This window comes from Rhincodon typus, chromosome 8, assembly GCF_021869965.1.
Source record: "Rhincodon typus isolate 14 chromosome 8, sRhiTyp1.1, whole genome shotgun sequence".
Taxonomy (NCBI): Eukaryota; Metazoa; Chordata; class Chondrichthyes; order Orectolobiformes; family Rhincodontidae; genus Rhincodon; species Rhincodon typus.
In genome coordinates, this window is record NC_063339.1 from 6,839,451 (window position 1) to 6,858,531 (window position 19,081).

At 44.3% G+C, this 19,081-nt stretch overlaps 1 protein-coding gene across 1 annotated transcript in view; it reads left to right on the top strand.

The window, feature by feature from the left end:
* Positions 1–19,081, top strand: part of nrde2 (NRDE-2, necessary for RNA interference, domain containing) — a 100,180-nt gene that overhangs the window by 29,449 nt on the left and 51,650 nt on the right. The window contains exons 2-3 of the mRNA XM_048600021.1: positions 5,335–5,443; positions 13,327–13,527. Coding sequence (XP_048455978.1) covers positions 5,335–5,443; positions 13,327–13,527 — 310 coding nt within the window. The remainder of the gene's footprint in view (positions 1–5,334; positions 5,444–13,326; positions 13,528–19,081) is intronic.

The window sequence follows — 19,081 nt, forward strand, 5'->3', positions numbered from 1 at the left end:
GCTGCTTGGCCTGCTGTGTTCATCCAGCCCTGCACCTTGTTGTCTCAGATTCTCCAGCATCTGCAGTTCCTACTATCTCTGATTCGATTTTAACCCCACTGCGAAACCTCTTCTAAGGATGCTAGCCTCTCTGCTCCTATGATGCTGCTTGGCCTGCTGTGTTCATCCAGCCCTGCACCTTGTTGTCTCGGATTCTCCAGCATCTGCAGTTCCTACTATCTCTGATACCATCCTTACCTGGTCTGGCCTACGTGTGACTCCAGACCCACAGAAATGTGGTTGACTTTTGACTGCCCTCTGAGCAATCAGGGATGGGCAATAGCCAGCGATGCCTTCATCCCTTGAATGAATAAAGAAGGAAAAAAAATTCTTCTGTCAGTGTCACACAGCACGTTCACCTGGCTATTATTGCATTGCAGGAACTGCTGTGTTCAAAATGGGTGTTTTGTTACATGTACAGATCTGGACTAGGAATAGGCCTTTCAAGCCTGCTCTACCATTAGTGTGACTGAGGTAGTTAGTTCACATTCCCAATAATCCCTGATAACCTTTAACCCTCTTGCCCATCAAGAATCTATCTACATCTGCCTTAAGAATATTAAAGTCTCTGCTTTCACTGCCTTTTGAGGGAGAGAGTTCCAATGAGAAAAACCTCTCTATCTCTGTCTAAAATAGATGATCGCTGATTTTAAAACAGTGACCCTAAATTGTAGATTCTTTCACAAAGGAGACATTCTTTCCACATCATCTCCTCAAGATCTTGTATATTTCAGTCTTATTCTTCTAAACGCTGGCAGACACAAGCCTTGCCTATTCATTATTTCCTTGATCTAGTCCCCTCTGAACTGTTTTCAATGTACTTACTTCATTGCTTAAATCTGGACACCAATGCTTTACACAATAGTTCTCGGTGGATAACTAAAGATGGGCTGGAAAGCCCTTCTTTGTCTGTAAATGCTGTATGATGCAAGACAGATGATGTTTGCAATATTTGTAGATTAGTCAGCACCTGTGGAAAGAACAGAAAAGCATTAAATGTTCTGTTCTCTTCACAAATGTTGACTAATCATGCGTTCACAGTAACTGCAGTCTCTTTTTGTTTTGTGCATCATTACGGCTGTATTTACAGCAGAGTTGTCTAGCACATCAGGAGTGATGTGGACAAGCTGGTGTTGGACTCGGGTGGACAGGGCCAAAAATCACACGACACCAGGTTATACTTAACAGGCCAACCCTTGACTGGTATGTGAAGAGTTTAGAAAGTTAGAGTCAAAGAGGTATACAGCACAGAAATGGACACTGTGGTCCAACTCATCCATGCCGACCAAATATCCCAAATTAGTCTAGTCCCATTTACCAGCATTTGGCCCATATCCTCCTAAATCTCTCCTATACATATACCCATCCAGATGCCATTTAAATGTTGCAATTGTGCCAGTGTCCACTACTTCCTCTCGCAGCTCATTCCATACACGCACCACCCTCTGCATGACAAAGTTTCCCCTTAGGTCCTTTTTAAATCTTACCCCTCTCACCTTAAACCTATGCCCTCCAGTTCTTGGACTCCTGCCACCTTGGGGAAAAGATCATGTATATTTATGCTATCCATGCCCCTCACCATTTTATAAACCTCTATAAGGTAACTCCTCAACCTCCAACAGTCCAGGGAAAATAGCCTCAGCCTATTCAGCCTCTCCCTATAGCTCAAACCCTCCAAACCTGGCTACATCCTTGTAAATCTTTTCTGAACCCCTTCAAGTTTCACAACATCCTTCCTCTAGAAGGGAGACCAGACTTGCACACAGTATTCCAAAAGTGGCCTAAGCAATGTCCTGTACAACTCCTATACTCGATGCACTGACTAATAAAGGCAAGCATACCAAACGCCGCCTTCGCTATCCTGTCTACCTGTAACTCTACTTTCAAAGGACTATGACCCTGCACTCCAAGGTCTTTTTGTTCAGCAATACTCCCCAGGACCTTACCATTGAGTGTATAACTCCTGCCCTGATTTGCCTTTCCAAAATGCAGCACCTCACATTTATCTAACTTAAACTCCATCTGCCACTCTTCAGCCCATTGGCCCATCTGATCAAGATCCCATTGTACCCTGGGTTCTGATCGGACTGGACAGAGTAAGTGCAGGAAGGATCTTCCCAATGACTGGGGAATCCAGAATCAGTGGTCACAGTCTAAGGATATGAGGTAGACCATTTAAGACTGAGATGAGGAGAAATTTCTTCACCCAGAGAGTGGTGAGCCTTTGGAATTCTCTGCCACAGGAAGTAGTTGAGGTCAAAACGTTCCATGTTTTCAAGAAGGTGATACACATATAGTTCTTACAGCTATAAGGATCAAAGGATATAGAGTGAAAGCGGGCATAGTCTATTAAGTTGGATGGTCAGTCATGATCGTATTGATCATAATTTCTTCTCAGAGGGCTAAGTTTCTTTGGAACTCCTTGCCACAGAGAGCTATGGGGGCAGAGCCCTGGTGTATATTTAAGGCTGAGAGAGAGGGAGAGATTCTTGATCAGTTGGGGAATCAATTAATCAAATATGAGGAATGCTGTGATCCTGTTGAATGGCAGAGTGGGCTCGAAGGGCCGAATGACCTACTCCTGTTCTTGTATTTAGTTTGTTTGTTTCTATGTACAGCAGAGTAGAGGGATCGAGAGTGCAGGATTTTCTTACTATCTTTTTCTTTCATTACCACCTCACTGCCTCATCTTGAAAATGTTATGACTGAAAGTGTGGTACTGCTTTAAGGACAAGTTATTATTATTCGATATGATTGACAGGGAGTTCCTCCAGGTCATTAATGTCAATGCTGCCAGGCTTCAGAGAGCGCTTTAGAGGGTCTTTGTATCATTTTCTCCCTGTGGGAGTTGGGTAAACAGGACCTGGTGTAAGGAAGGCATTAGGCACTCTGGCCTTCATTGCTCAAACCATTGAGTCCAGGAGTTGGGATGTCATGTTGAGGTTGTGCAGGATATTGGTGAGGCCACTTTTGGAGTACTGTGGACAGTTCTGGTTGTCCTGCTAAAGGAAAGATAGTATTAAACTGGAGGGGGTTCAGAAAAGATTTACCAGGATGTTGCTGGGATTGGAGGGTTTGAGATATAAAAATAGATTTGATAGGCTGAGAATTTTTTTCACTGGAGCGTAGGAGGCTGAGGGGTGACTTTATAGAGGTTTATAAAGTCATGAGAAGCATAGAAAAAGTGAATAGAAAAAGTCTTTTCCCTAAGGTGGTGAGGTTCAAAACTAGAGGGCATATTTTTAATGTGAGAAGAGAATGTTTTCACGCAGAGGGTGGTTCATATGTGGAATGAGCTAACAGTAGAAGTGGGAGATGCAGGTATAGTTTCAAAGACATTTGGACAGTTACGTGGATGGGAAAAGTTTAGAGGGACATGGGCCAAATGCAGGCAAATGGGACTAGTTTAATTTGGGAAGCCTGGTCAGCATGGACAATATGGACCGAAGCGTCTGTTTCCATGTTGTATGATTCAGTGACCCCGAGATGCGTTCAGGTGTCTGGATACATGTCCAGTTTATCATTGTTGGTTTTGCCTGGATGTGTGTTGAGTTGGCTTCAAGAAGGACACTAGCATTTCCTTTATGGCCCTCCCATTAATTCGAGATGTGGCAGAGACATTTACGGTTGAATTTCTTTCGTGACGAGTCACCAATACACAGTCCAGGTCTCACTGCAGTACAGGAGTTTGGTGATGACAACTCCTCTGTAGTCTAGGATTTTTGTTGATTTACAGTGTTTTTAGATGTTGATTACCTGCCATTATGCCTGTGGTTTGTTTTTGAAGAAATTCCGACAGTCCTGACCAGAATATTTTTAAAACCCATTGCAATGTGGAACAGTCACTCTGAACGGTTGGGGCAGGGATTATTGGTTGGTGTCAAACAGAAGACATTGTAAATGGTGTTGAAATGGAGCACAGAGGAAAGAGAGGGTAATCAGAAAAACTGAATAGGTTTTTAGATCTTTTAAACCAGATAAGAGAGGCCTTTGTGCCAACTGAAGACAATTAAAGTAAGCTCAGATTCTGATGCAGGACTTTCATCCAGTCAATTCTTGAAAAAAATTCACTCAGAATGACCATTGTCAGCATGAATCACTGAAATATAGGGTCCTTCTGCAGGTAAAAAGGGAGGCCCATTTTCACATCTATAGTAAGCTGGCCATTTCTCTCTCTGTCCCCTGCCCCATGAAATTGGTTCTAGCATCTGTGCAAACCTGACACTATGCTGAGAGTGCAAACCTCCTCTTGGTCCTGGGTTGTAAGAAATTTGACCAATTTGAGCTGGTTCCCTGTGGGTTAAGTACCCCCAGCTTGGTGTTTACTGGCAGTTTCTGAGTTGGGGTATTGGGCTTTGCTGGTCCAGGAAAGGGTATGAATAAAGGAACAGTGGAGAGGGTGCTTAATTTGTACTGCAGCGTCCCGTACCTCACCTGGCAATGTTAACCCATTGCCCTGAAATGCAAAGATGTTCCATTTTCCAGCATACACTTTCCTTCACATTAGTGAGACGAGAAGTCTTTCGGGGAAATGATGGCCTAGTGGTATTATCGTTGGACTATTAATCTAGAGACCCAGGCAATGTTCTCGGGAGCTGAGTTTGAATCCTGTCATGGTGGAATTTGAATTCAATTAAAAACAAATCTGGAATTAAGAATCTAATGATGACCATGAAACTTTGAAGTCAATTGTCGGGAAAAATCCATCTGGTCACTAATGCCCTTTAGAGAAGGAAACTGCCATCTTACCTGCTCTGACCTACATGTGACTCCAGACCCACAGCAATGTGGTTGACTCTGAGCTACCCTCTGGGCAATTAGAGATGGGCAATAAGTGCTGGCCTGGTTAACAATACTCACATCCTGCAAATGAACGCAAAAAAGAATTGATTGACACTAGCTATTAAAAAGGATACATAAAGGAATCGGAAACCAGTTAGCATCAAGGCAGAAACTTGCTACAAAGCATTTGCATTTACTCTTTTTTTTCCGTAAGCTGTATCTATCTAGATGGAGTCTCTTATGACTAAGTAATGTAAAGGCAGAGACATTGATCCATAACATTGTTATTTATTTTCTCAAATTCTCATCCTTTGCTGCAAGGGGTCAGCCCAGTCGACAGTGCAGCAATGCAGGGCACTGATCACCGAAGTTTTCATTGACTTACAGTAAGTTGTCCTTGACTATTATGAATGACTTTCATGGTGCATACTGTAATTCACTGTCAGTTTATCTGATGAGTCCATACTTTAAAAAGTAGGGCTGCCAAATAATATTGATTTCTGCTGCCTGCAGGATTGGATTGGCTCAGTAATCAAAGCTTCCGCACTGAAGATGCCCTGCAACTGCACCATCGTATCGTAGGGACTGCAGCAGACACAGCCTTGGGGTCATCCCAGGCAAGGTACAGAGCCCCACCTGTTCACCCTCCATATTGCTGTCTTCCTCTCTCCCTTTTTATACACTAATTTGAACTTTACCCTTCCTGCTTCAATGTCTATCTGCCCCAATCTGTCCATCTCTTTATCTTTATTAGTTTTGTTCTATAACTCCATCTTTAAATCTCTAACTCTAATCCTCTGTATGCTGCAAAACCTTGATTTATTGATTAGTTGTTTACTCTCAGTGTTGAGTGACATGGCCTTCAGGATGTAATTTTTAAAGTTCTTTGAGCTGTGATATAGTTAATATAGTGTGAGTATGTTGTACAAGAGCAGCCCTGTCCTGAAATGATTTTTACCTGCAGGACAGAGTTCAAATCTAAGCTTTTCTTGATGGCATCTGAAAGGCTCCAGTAAAAGTGCCTGAGCATTCCCTTGTATTAAAAAGGAAGGTAGATCAGTCCTCATGATGATCTAGTCTCTAAAGATACTGCTGATTTCAGCGCTGGGCTACAGGAACTAAAGGATGTCAGGTTTAATCTCTGCTCATGTTCTATAATTGGCCTCAGCACCCCCAAATTAGGCTGGAAGAAGCCTGTTCCTGATCACAGGTGACTCTTGACCAGGCAAAGGCATACCTTCTGAGATTTCTGCACTTCTCCAGTGCTAGCCCGTCTGTGCGTTTGTTAGAAATTAGGGCCATGGCAGGGACTTTGTCTTAACTCCTGCCCTCCTGTTCTCCCTTTTCTTTGAAGAATTCTTCATTCAAATTTGTCTCCATCCTATGAGCAAGGAAAAGGTTTCGGTTTTCTTCCCAGTCTGCTGAATGTGAGGAGTTTCTGCCTTGTTACTGTTAGCATATTGAATACTGCTGAGTTCCTTCGCCTAGCTCCTCTCTCCACGCAGCGTCTAGTTAAGTGCAATCTGTTCTTCAAATCAATCTCATTTTGGCATGTGTGCAAACAGAGTTTAATCCCTTAAATGCCCACATTCCCGCGGGGATTCCTGATTCCAGCGATCCTCCATCTGATCCTGTCAAAGAAGGAATTGGGACTGATGTTTCATTTAGCAGGATTACCTGCTCTTGGCTCTGTGACGAGGAGAGACAGAAAGGTTTCTTGCTTGAGTAGGAAGCAGGATCAAGTGCACCACAACACTCCCTGATGCACCCTTCACGCCTGCTTAACTTTTTTTGAAGTTACTGCCAGATAAGTAACAGCAGCGAAGCAAAATTGCTGTATACGTTTTGACCTTTTTTTAGTCAGTTCTCTGATGTTTACTTACCTTCTGTTCACTTACCTTCTGTTCCATGTGTAGATCAAAGGCTTTTTTCCAAGAAGTACCCCGATCAGGAGTTAATCCCTCTACCCATCCCATATCTCTATATGTAGAGTCCTTAAGAATTTGTCCATGGGATACGGTTATCACTGGCATACTGCTATTTATTGGTCATCCTTATTCGCCCTTGAGATGATAGCGGGGAGCTGCTTTCTTGAACCGCTGCAATGCGGATGGTATAGGTCCAGCTACAGTACTGTTTCTTTTCTCTTTCGTATTTGAGGAATAGTCTGGGATTTTCACTGTTATGGATGACCCGGAACTGTTGCTGCAGTCCCAAGCAGGCACACCTCTCTCCTATCACTTCGAGGTTTCAGAATGAGATATTTGGCAATGGGTGTTCCTGAAGTAGATGTGGGAGAGAATCGGTATCTGACATGGATCCGGATTTGGTGGAATTAATGGGTGCTGCAGCTACTTAGGATTCTTTTAACACCGCAACACTATGTCGGAGAACCTCATGAATCATAGAATCCCTACAGTGTGGAAGCAGGCCATTCAGCCCATCGAGAACACGCTGGCCCTCCAAAGAGCATCCCACCTAGATCCATCCCTACCCTATCCCGGTAACACTGCGTTTCCCATGGCGAACCCACCTAACCTACACATCCTTGGACACTATGGGCAATGCAGCATGGCTAATCCACCCTAACATGCACATCTTTGGACTATGGGAGGAATCCAAGGCACCTGGAGGAAACCTACGCAGACACGGGGAGAATATGCAAACTCCAGACAGTCGCCCGAGGGTGGAATTGAACTTGGATTTCTGATGCTATGAGACAGCAGTACTAACCACTGAGCCACCATGCCATCCATCTAAATATACCACATGGTCTATTTAGGTTTGCTGTTGTAGAAAGAGACTATCATCTAGCTGCTTTAATTAGTCCAGTATCCTGGCTTTAACTGCATTTCCTAACAGCTCTTCCCAGCTGTTGTTGTTTTGTGAAGAATTTGTGCTTTTGCTGGCTCGTAGTGTGAACGGTTCTGAGGGCGATTAAAGCAGTTGGTTATAACATGAGTGCTCCTTCTAGGACCACCATCTTTGTGCCAGCCGATAGGGTGACTGTTTCTATGCTACAAGAGGGTTGTATGGGCTCTCCGGCTTCTATGACTATGTCACTCACGTGCACAGGCTGGAAGTGACAATTCCAGCGTGTGTCAGCCCAGAGTTTTGAGCTAGATCTGTCTGAACAGGATTTGAACTGTGGCTCGAAGGTGGGAATGCTGACACGAAGCTAAAGGTTTGTTCCATCCCAGCTGTTGGTAAATGAGGTGTCAAACTACTTCGTCCTTGCTGCCTAGGTGAATCTGCAAGTTTTGTTTCATTTTCATACTCCATCTCCCTCCTAATTACATCATGCATATACCCTGTAAGGTTGCTCCTGATATCTCTGCGTGAATGGACTTGTTCTCCTCCATTCATTACTGTAGTCTGGGATGTTTCTGCAAGAGTATTGCAGAAAAGTGTGGCTTTAGAAGACTTCAGGGAGCCCAGAATGTAGTATCAAAGCCTGTTCTTGTTGAAGTGTTGAGTGGTTATCACTCAGGATAGCCTGAATCTCTGGGTTAGGGAAACATTGATTCAGTCACAGTGCAGTTTTGAGTTTGATATGAAATCATTTTAATCTGCAAGTCATCTCAGCTGTTGTGGCAGAATATCTTGAAGTGCCATCGTTGAACAAGACAGTTGCCTTTAAGGTTCTTGTGAAGATTTGTAGCTCGGTTTGTGGATGAGGTTGTTGGCTTGCTCGTCATTTTGGCTGGTTACGTACAGACGTTTCGTCATCATTCTGGGTAACGTCATCAGTGCGGCCTCTGATGAAGCGATGTAGTTCTACTCTGCTTAGTATTTAAATGATCCAGTGTGTTAAATTGGGTTGTCATTTCCAGTTCTGTTCTGTATGGGTTTGTATATGGGGTCCAATTCCACATGTTTGTTGACAGCATTGAGTTGAAAACAAGGCCTCTAGGAATTCCTGTGCACGCCTATGGTTGGCTTGAGGTAGGATAGTCAGTGGGGGAGCACTTTGGGGCCTATGACCATAATTCTATTCGTTTTAAAATAGTGATGGAAAAGGATAGATCGGACCGAAAGGTTAAAGTCCTAAATTGGAAAAACACCAATTTTGATGGTATTAGGCAAGAACATTCAAAAGTTGATTGGGGGCGGATGTTTGCAGGTAAATGCGACAACTGGTAAATGGGAAGTCTTCAAAAATGAGAAAACGTGAGTCCAGAGACAGTATGTTCCTGTTAGTGTGAAGGACAAGGCTGATAGGCATAGGGAATGTTGGATGACTAGAGAAATTGGGGTTTTGGTCAAGAATAAGAAGGGAACATATGTCAGGTATAGACAGCCGAGATCGAGTGAATCCCTACAAGACTATAAAGGCAGTAGGAGTATACTTAAGAGGGAAATCAGGATAGCAGAAAAGGGGCATGAGATAGCTTTGGCATATAGGGTAAAGGAGAATCCAAAGGGATTCTAGAAAGACATTAAGGACAAAAGGGTAACTCGGGAGAGAATAGGGCCCCTTAAATATCAGCAGGGCTGCCTACGTGTGGAACTGCAGGAGATGGGGGAGATACTAAACTGGTATTTTGTATCGGTTTTCTGTGGGAAAGGATATGGAAGATAGAGAACGTGGTGAAATAAATAGCGACATCTTGAAAAATGTCCATATTACAGAGGAGGGGGGGCTGGACAACTTAAAACGTGAAAAGGTGGATAAATCCCTGGGACCTGATCAGGACTACCCTGTGGGAAGCTAGGGGAATGTTTGCTGGGCCCCTTGCTGAGCTACTTGTATCATCGATAGCCACAGGTGAGGTGTCAGAAGACTGGAGGTTGGCTAACATGGTGCCATTATTTAAGAAAGGCTGTAAGGAAAAGCCAGGGAACGATAGACCAGTGAGCCTAACATCGGTGGTGGTCAAGTTGTTGGAGAGAATCCTGAGGGACAGGATTTACATGTATTTGGAAAGGCGAGGAATGATTAGGGATAGTTTAACATGGCTTTGTGTGAGGGAAATCATGTCTTGCTAACTTTTTGCACTTTTGAAGAAGTAACGAAGAGGATTGATGAAGGCGGAGCCGTGGACATGATCTGTATGGACTTCAGTAAGGTATTCGACCAGGTTCCTCGTGGTAGACTGGTTACCAAGGTTAGATCACACATAGATAGAGAACTAGCCATTTGGATACAGAACCACCTCAAAGGAAGAAGACAGAGGGTGGTGATGGAGGGTTGCTTTTCAGACTGGAGGCTTGTAACCAGCAGTGTGCCACAAGGATCGGAGCTGGGACCACCGCTTTTTTATTATAAACAGTTTGGATGTGAGCATAGGAAGTATGGTTAGTATGGTTTGCAGATAACAGCAAAATTGGAGGTGGAGTGGACAGTGAAGAAGGTTACTTCAGAGTACAACGGGATCTTGATCAGATGGGCCAATGGCTGAGGAGTGGCAGATGGAGTTTAATCTAGTCCATGAGGTGCTGCATTTTGAAAAGGCAAATCAGGGCAGGACTTACACACTTAATGGTAAGGTTCTGGGGAGTGTTGCTGAGCAAAGAAACCTTGGAGTGCAGGTTCATAGTTCTTTGGAAGTAGAGTCTCAGGGAGACAGGGTATTGAAGAAGGTGTTTGGTATGCTTGCCTTTATTGGTCACTGCATTGTGTATAGGAGTTGGGAGGTCATATTGCAGCTGTACAGAACGTTGGTTAGGCCACTTTGGAATGTGTGCAAGTCTGGTCTACTTGCTATAGGAAGGATGTTGTGAAACTTGAAAGGGTTCAAAAAAGATTTACAAGGATATAGCCAGGTTTGGAGGGTTTGAGCTATACGGAGAGACTGAATAGGCTGGGGCTATTTTCCCTGGAGTGTCGGAGGCTGAAGGGTGACCTTTGTAGAGGTTTATAAGGTCATGAGGGGCATGGATAGGGTAAATAGACAAGGTATTTTCCCTGGGTTGAGGGAGTCCAGAACTAGAGGGTATAGGTTTAAGGTGAGAGGGGAAAGATTTAAAAGGGTCCAAAGGGGCAACTTTTTGATGCAGAGGGTGGTGTGTGTATGGAATGAGCTGCCAAAGGAAGTGGGGGAGGCGAGTACAATTACAGCATTTAAAAGGCATCTGGATGGGTAAATGAACAGGAAGGGTTTAGAGGGAAATGGACCAAATGCTGGCAAATGGGACTAGATTTATTTAGGACATCTGGTTGGCATGATGAGTTGGACTGAAGGATCTGTTTCTGTGCTGTACCGCTCAATGACTCTGTGACATGGCGACACAATGCCAGCCCCTCCTCTGACCCACAGTCAATAACTAAATGTAGCAATTCATCTCTCTCGGTCAGACATGAGGTTTTTTCTGGAAATCTCCCTGGTGGTGGAGACATAAGGATACCTATGTCAGGCTCCTACTTATTGACTACAGCTCCGCCTTCAATACTGTAATCCCAACCAGACTAATCTCCAAACTCTGAGACCCAAGTCTCGGTTCCGACCTCTGCAACTGGATCCTTCGCTTCCTGGCCCTCCGACCGCAATCAGTGAAGATAGACAACAGCACCACCTCCACAATAATCCACAGTGCTAGCGCCCCGCCAGGATGCGTACTCAGCCCCCTGCTGTACTCCCTGTGCACCCATGACTGTGTGGCTAAATTTTATACGAACACCGTCTACAAGTTCGCTGATGACTCCACCGTTGTAGGCCGGTTATCAAACAATGACGAGACACAACACAAGGAGGAGATAGAGGGCTTGGTGTCATGGTGCAAAGATAACAATCTCTCCCTCAATGATGGCAAAACTAAAGAGATGATCATTGACTTCAGGAAGAAAGGAGGAGGACACGCCCCTATCTACATCAGTGGGGCTGAGGTAGACAGGGTCGAGATCATCAAGTTTCTAGGAGTGACGATAACCAACAGTCTGTCCTGGACCCCTCTTGTAGATGTGGTAGTCAAGAAGGCACAACGATGCCTCTTCTTCCTCAGGAGGCTAAGGAAATTTGGCATAGCCATAAGGACCCTCACCAACTTTTATCAATACACCATAGAAAGCATTCATGGCTTCGCACGGCAACTGCTCTGCCCAGAACCATAACAAACTACAGAGAGTTGTGAACATAGCCCAGACCATCACGCAAGCTAACCTTCCATCCACTGGCTCCAACTACACTTGTCATTGCTGTGGAAGGGCTGCCAACATCATCAAAGACCCTTCCCGCCTCGGTTATAATCTCTTCCATCAGGCAGAAGATACAAAGCTTAAACACATGTACCATCATGTTCAAGAACAGCTCCTTTCCCACTGTTAATAGACTGCTGAATGGACCTCTCAAATTTCAAATCTAATGTTGATCTTGCTTTGTACACCTCCTATGCAGCTGCACTTTTGTATGTCTCACTCTGTTCAATCACCCTATCATCTGTATGCCATTGTGTTATGATCTGCCTGTACTGAACACGTGTGACAACAACAAAACAAATCAAATCAAATCAAATCAAATTATTTAGCAGCAGCATCCAGGGATCCTGATATAGACACCTCCAAACCTGCGCATGTCCGGAAAGGTGCCCTTTGGTCTGGGCTATCAGGTCTCCAATCGGGTTGGAAAGTCCTTGGAGAGAATTACTGAGCAGACTGAACAGTAACCACTTTGTTCAAGGAACCACTTTGCTCCAAGTGAAGGTCAGAAGCAACTTACTTTGTAAAGCACCTTGTAATGCTTCATGTGGATTTCGTGCTTTTTGTTTCCATATCGGTTTGTTGTTACCTAACAGCTACATAAACAGAGAGCGTAGCTGCCTTACCCACTGTCACCTTCAGCAGTGTGTGTGTGGGCTGCATCTCGGGATCCTCTCTGAAAATCATGTTGACGGATGGAACTTAATTCATCTTCTGTGATTGTCAAAAGTTGTTGTCGCTGTGATGATTTGGTATTGTGGGTTCTGTTATTTCCACACATCTGCTCTCACAAGGCTGCCTGTGCATTCAGCAGCATTGCCTGAGTTAGAAATATGAATAATGACCTTTTCATTTTTATAGATTTTCTTATGGATATGCCTGTTTTGAGACACATGTTCTTAGATTTTAAGTACATTTTCTAATCTATTTCACTGGCGAAGGACAAGACACCAAACAAAAAGGATTTTTTTTTCCACAAAGACCTTTACGGCTTAGTAAGTAAAGAAAGAGCGTATGTTTCTGTACTACTTTATCGAACCTTAGAACATGCCAAAACACATGATAGCCAATGGCATGCTTTTTTCTTACAGATTAGCAAGCTGGAGATAAGGGTGGAGCTGTACCCTGTCCTGTGCCACGGTGTAGCTCCCTCTGCTTACTGAGTTCCTCATCTGGGCAGGACGGAATGGAAGTATTAGAAAAGAGAGGGGAAGAGAAGATTAGCTCGAGGGGGATACGAGGTAGGGAGGACGGAAGTGGGGTTGGAGAAGTCCGGAGTGAATGAAGGTCTTAAGATATGTGCAACTGGTGATTGGATGACATTTTTATGTGTGATTTTAACGTTCCATGGCCTTGTCCTGCTATTTCAGTGATTATTCAGGAATATCCAGGGGACTTTTGGATCAAGGCGAACAAGATGAGCCGGCCAAAAAGAAGAAGAAGAAGAAGAATAAAAAGAAGAAACATCGGCAGCACAAAAAGGATAAGAGGAAGGACAGAGCGATTCGCACCAGCAGCGAATCCGATCCTGAGCTCCTCCGGGATAAAGACACCGTGACTCCTGTCGAGAGGTAATTAGCATCGCTTTCCTTTCACTGAGTCTGTACCCAGCGACCGAGAGAGCTTGAGCCAAGGGGATTGGTGTGTCAGGATTTCTGATTATCTTTGCTGATGAACATTGGTAATAGCATGAGGCTATTTAGCCCTTTGAGCCACTTTGGCCATTCACTTGAATCCTGGCGAGTCTATACCTCCATTCTCTCGGTGCCTATCGCTTGCCTAATTAAAAAAAAGTCTATCAATCTTAGACTTGGGGCACAGTCTTTTGTGGGTGAGGAAAAAAAGTTACAGATTTTCAATTTGAGAATATGCTTTCTGCTTTTACTCTTGACTGACCCAGCTCCAAGTTTGAGATTGTGTTTTCTTGACCTGACTTTTCCCACCTTGGAAAATAGCTAATCTGTGAGTACTCTGTTTGAATTATTTGAACATTTGAGAATCATAGAAACTTACAGTACAGAAGAGGCTTTTTCGTCCATTGAGCATGCGTTGACAAAGCTGCTGTAAATCTGCAGTAGCCTCTCTTGCTAGTACTAGGTCCGTAGCCTTGAATGTTATGACACTTTAAAGCGCTCATCCAAGTTCTTTGTAAACATTGTGAGGTTTCCCACCTCACCTACCCTCCCAGACAGTGCATTCCAGATCCCCACCACCCTCTGTGTGAAAGTGTTTCCTCAAATTGTGAATAGTGTAAAAGGAAACAGTGGGATATTAATCAGTTGCAGATACGGGCGGAGAAATGGCAGATGGAGTTTAATTCGGCAAAGTGTGAGGTTTGGGAGATCAAATGTTAAGGAAAAGTACACAGTTAATGGCAGAACCCTGAACAGCATTGATGTACAGAGGAATCTTGGGGTTCAAGTCCATAGCTCCCTGAAAGTAGCCACGCAAGTAGATCGGCTGGTAAAGAAGGTGTATGGCAAGCTTACCTTTATCGGTCAGGGAATTGAGTAGAAGAGTCAGCATGTCATGTTGCAGCTTTATAAGACTTTGGTTTGGCCACACTTAGGATATTGTATTCAATTCTGGTTGCCACATTACAGGAAGGATGTGGAGGCTTTGGAGAGGGTGCAGAAGAGGTTTAACAGGATGCTGCCTGGATTAGAGGGTATGAGCTATAAGGAGAGGCTAGAAGAACTTGGGTTGTTTTCTCTGGAGCGGCGCAGGCTGAGGGGAGACTTGATAGAAGTCTATAAAATTATGAGATGCACAGATAGGGTTGGTGGTTGGAATCTTTTTTTCCCCAAGAGTTGAAATACCTCAAAATAGAGGGCATGCATTTATTCAAAGGAGATCTAAGGAGCAAGTTTTTTTTTTTGACAGAGTGGTAGGAGTCTGAAAAGCACTGCTAGGGGTAGTGGTGGGTCAGGTACGATAGGGGCTGTTGAGGGACTTATAGATAAGCACATGAATATACAAGGAATAGGGGGATATGGACCAAGGGCAGGCAGAAGGGATTAGTTTAATTTGGCATCATGTTTGGCACAACCTTGTGGGCTGAAGGGCCTGTTCCTGTTCTGTACGGTTCTTCCTCAGACAGCTCAGGAAATTTGGCATGTCCATAAGGTCCCTGACCAACTTCTACAGACTGACAATTGAAAACATACTGTCCGGGTGCATAACGGCCTGGTATGGCAACTGCTCTGCCCACGACTGTAAGAAACTACAGAGGGTGGTGTGCACAGCCCAGACCATCACGGAAGCCAACCTTCCATCCATGGACTCCATTTACATGTCTCACTGCTGCAGAAAGGCTGCCAACATCATTAAACGCTCATCGCACCCGACTAATGACCTCCTACAACCTCTCCCATCAGGCAGAAGATACAGAAGCCTGAACACACGCATAAGCAGGTTCAGGAATAACTGCTTTCTGGCCATTATCAGACTGTTGAATGCCTCAAATAATGTAACCTGCAATGTAACCTGTATGCCTCTAAGTCTTTTTGATCTGTACACCCTATGCTTGCTGTGGTCTGCCTGTGCTGCTCATAAACAAAGCTTCTCACTGTATTTTGGAACGCCTTGACAATAAATCAATCAATCAATCAAATATGTTCTCTGTTAAAACTCCTGCCTTTCTCTTTAAATTATGCCTGTTTGTCATTAACCCTTTGACTAAAGGGAGCAGCCTTTCTATCTACCCTGACCATGCCCTTCCCATAACCTTTTACACCTCAATCAGGTCCCTAATCTTCTCTACTCCAGAAAAAACCTAAACTTATTCAGCCTCTCTTCACAGCCGCAATGCAACATCCTGGTGAATCTCCTCTGCAAACCCTTCCTTCAGTACAATCACATCCTTCCAAAAATGCAGTGATCTGAACTGCATGCAGTACTCCAGCTGTGGCTTAGCCAAAGTTTTGTACAGCTCCAACATAACCTCCCTGCTCTTCTAGCCTAAGCAATGACTGATAAAGACAAGTGTCCCATATGCCATCTAACTAACCTATTAAACTGGAGACCCACCTTTTAGAAACTGTGGACAAATACCCCAAGATCCCTCTGTTCCTCCGAGCTTCCTCGTGTCCTGCCATTCGTTGAGTGCTCCCATGTCTTGTTCCTTCTTTTAAACTGCATCACCTCACACTTTTCAGGATTAAATTCCATCAGCTATGATCTGCCCATCTGACCAAACTGTCCACACCCTTCTGTAACTTAAGACATTCAACACCCGGCCAAGCTTTGTGTCATCCCCAAACTTATTTATCATCTGTTCCACATTCTCAGCTACATTGTTCATATACATCGCAAACTATATATCACAAACAATAAGGGACCCAGCACTGATCCCTGTGACACACCACTGGACCCTGGCTTCCAGTTACATCCTACTACCTGCACCCGCACCCCCACCCCAACCCTCTGTCTCTAAGAAGCAATTTTGGCTCAACTTGCCAAGTTACCCTGGATGCCATGTGCTTTTAACTTTTTTTTAATCAGTCTCCCATGTGGGAACTTGTCCAAGGCTTTGCTCAAATCCATATAACCTATATCAATGGCACTGCCCTCATTTACACATTTGGTCACCTCCTGGAAAAATTCCATCAAATGTGTTAGGCATGACCTCTCTCTGACAAAGCCATATTGACTATCCCTGATCAAGCCGTGCCTCTTCAAATTCTGTCCTCCAGAATTTTTTCCAATAGTTTCCCTGCTCTGTAATTCCCTGGATTATCTCTACCACCTTTCTTGAAAAGTGGAGCTCCATTAGCTGCCTTCCAGTCATCTGGCACTTCCTCTGTAATTTCCTCCCTCCTGTCCCACAGCAGCCTGGGAAATAACTAATCCAGGCATGGAGATTTGTCCACTTTTAAGCCCGTCAAAACCTCCAACACGCCCTCACTCCCAATGTCAAAACTGCTCAAGAATCTCTCAGTCCCCCTTCCTGAATTCTGTACCAATATCCTCTTGCTCCAAAGTGAAGACAGATGTGACGTACTCACTTAATGCCCGACCAATGTCCTCCGGCTCTACATCCAGACTGCCCCTTGGTCCCTAATAGGCCCTAGTCTTTCCCTGATTATCCTCTTTCCTTTAAAATATTTACAGAATATCATAGTATTTCCCCCATTCTTACCCGCCAGTGGTTTTTCATCCTCCCTCTTTTTGCTCTCCTAATTGCTTTCTTAAGCTCCCCCGCACTTTGTAGGGTTAATGGCAGGATTCTCGTCAGTGTGGAGGAATAGAGGGATCTTGGGGTCCACGTCCATAGATCCCTCAAAGTTGCCGCCCAAGTTGATAGGGTTGTTCAGAAGGCGTATGGTGTGTTGGCTTTCATTGTCAGGGGAATTGAGTTTGAGAGCCGTGAGGTTATGTTGCAGCTCTATAAAACGCGGGTTAGACCACACTTGGAATATTGTGTTCAGTTCTGGTCGCCTCATTACAGGAAGGACGTGGAAGCTTTAGAGAGGGTGCAGAGGAGATTTACCAGGATGCTGCCTGGACTGGAGGGCAGGCCTTATGAGGAAAGGTTGAGGGAGCTAGGGCTTTTTTTATTGGAGCGAAGAAGGATGAGAGGTGACTTGACAGAGGTGTACAAGATGATGAGAGGCATAGATAGAGTAGATACCCAGAGACATTTTCCCAGGGTGGAAATGACTATTACGAGGGGGCATAAGTTTCAGCTGATTGGAGGAAGGTATAGGGGAGATGTTAGAGGTAGGTCCTTCACACAGAGAGTGGTGGGCGTGTGGAATGCGCTGCCGGCAGTGGTAGTGGGGTCAGATACATCAGGGACATTCAAGCGACTCTTGAAAAGGCACATGGATGATAGTAGAATGTAGGGTATGCAGAGTATTTTGATCTTAGTAGGATAATAGGTCAGCACAACATCGTGTGCTGTACTGTTCTATGTTCTATGTATACTCCACTAGGGCCTCTGTTGATTTGTTCTTTCTGCACCCTCTTTTCTCAACCATCTGAAGTCAAGAGAGAAGCCTTGTATTTGTGCAATCTGTCCTCAATTTAACACTCTAAACACTGGCATTATTCGCACTGGAGAATATGCTGTGCACTCCTTCAATACCACATATCCTTGTTGATGTTCATTGCTCAGAGCTGAAGGCTCTTTAAGTAGGGTAAGCTATTGAAAGAATTCAACAAGGTAGATTTTATTTTGATGAGGAGAATCAACAGTGAAGGAGACATTTTAAAATTCAAGCTGGACTGTTGAGAAGCAAAAGCAGGTGCGCCTGGTTGCACAGTGTGAAAGTTGTGAGGGGCTCTGGATAATCTCAGCCTTCAGGATTAGGAGAGAAAATTTTGTTGGTTGATTGGGCCATGCGATGTGGAGCAAAGGCAAGTAAGTGATGAGGTATCTAACAGCCATGAACTGTTGGAATAGCAGAACAGGATCAGGAGGCTGAATAGCCTGTGTCTCTTTATTTTTTTCCCTTTTTTCAGATTGAAAGAAATGTGTCAGCGTGCTGCTGGCTTTCTTCTCTGCGGATGTGCATTTTGTGCAAAGTATTGCCCTCCTGAAAGACATCTGATAGCGGTCTATGCAGTTGGTGAAGGAAACTGGGTTCTAATCACTTCTTGATTGTCTTGCAGGAGGTAGTTCACAGGAGAACTGGTTTTCTGTAGCTCTGGATATAGATGTCAGCCCTCTGTATCGAGTGCAGTGCAGAAGAGTGTAATAGGCTGCGAACAGGAATAAATGTTCTAAATGTTCTAAATGTTCCCCTGTCCCTGGCCTACATGTTAAATGGTGAAAGCAGCCAAGCAATCCCAGGCCACTACTGGTGTTGCTGTTTTCGGGTTGCCTGGAATTTTTCAGGGAATGAATGGTGACAATGTCATCAAGAACAATTGAAATTGGGTGTCAGCACCTAAGAGCAGTTCTAGGAATATCCATCAGATGTTTAACAAATTTAAAATCACCTAGTTAAATTGGTTAAACTAAATTTCCAATTGAAGTAAAACAGACACAGGCAGATTCTGGGATAACAAGGTGTAGAGCTGGATGAACACAGCAGGCCAGGCAGCATCAGAGGAGCAGGAAAGCTGACATTTCAGGTCTGGACCCTTCTTCAGAAATTCCCCTTCAGATTTCTGAAGAAG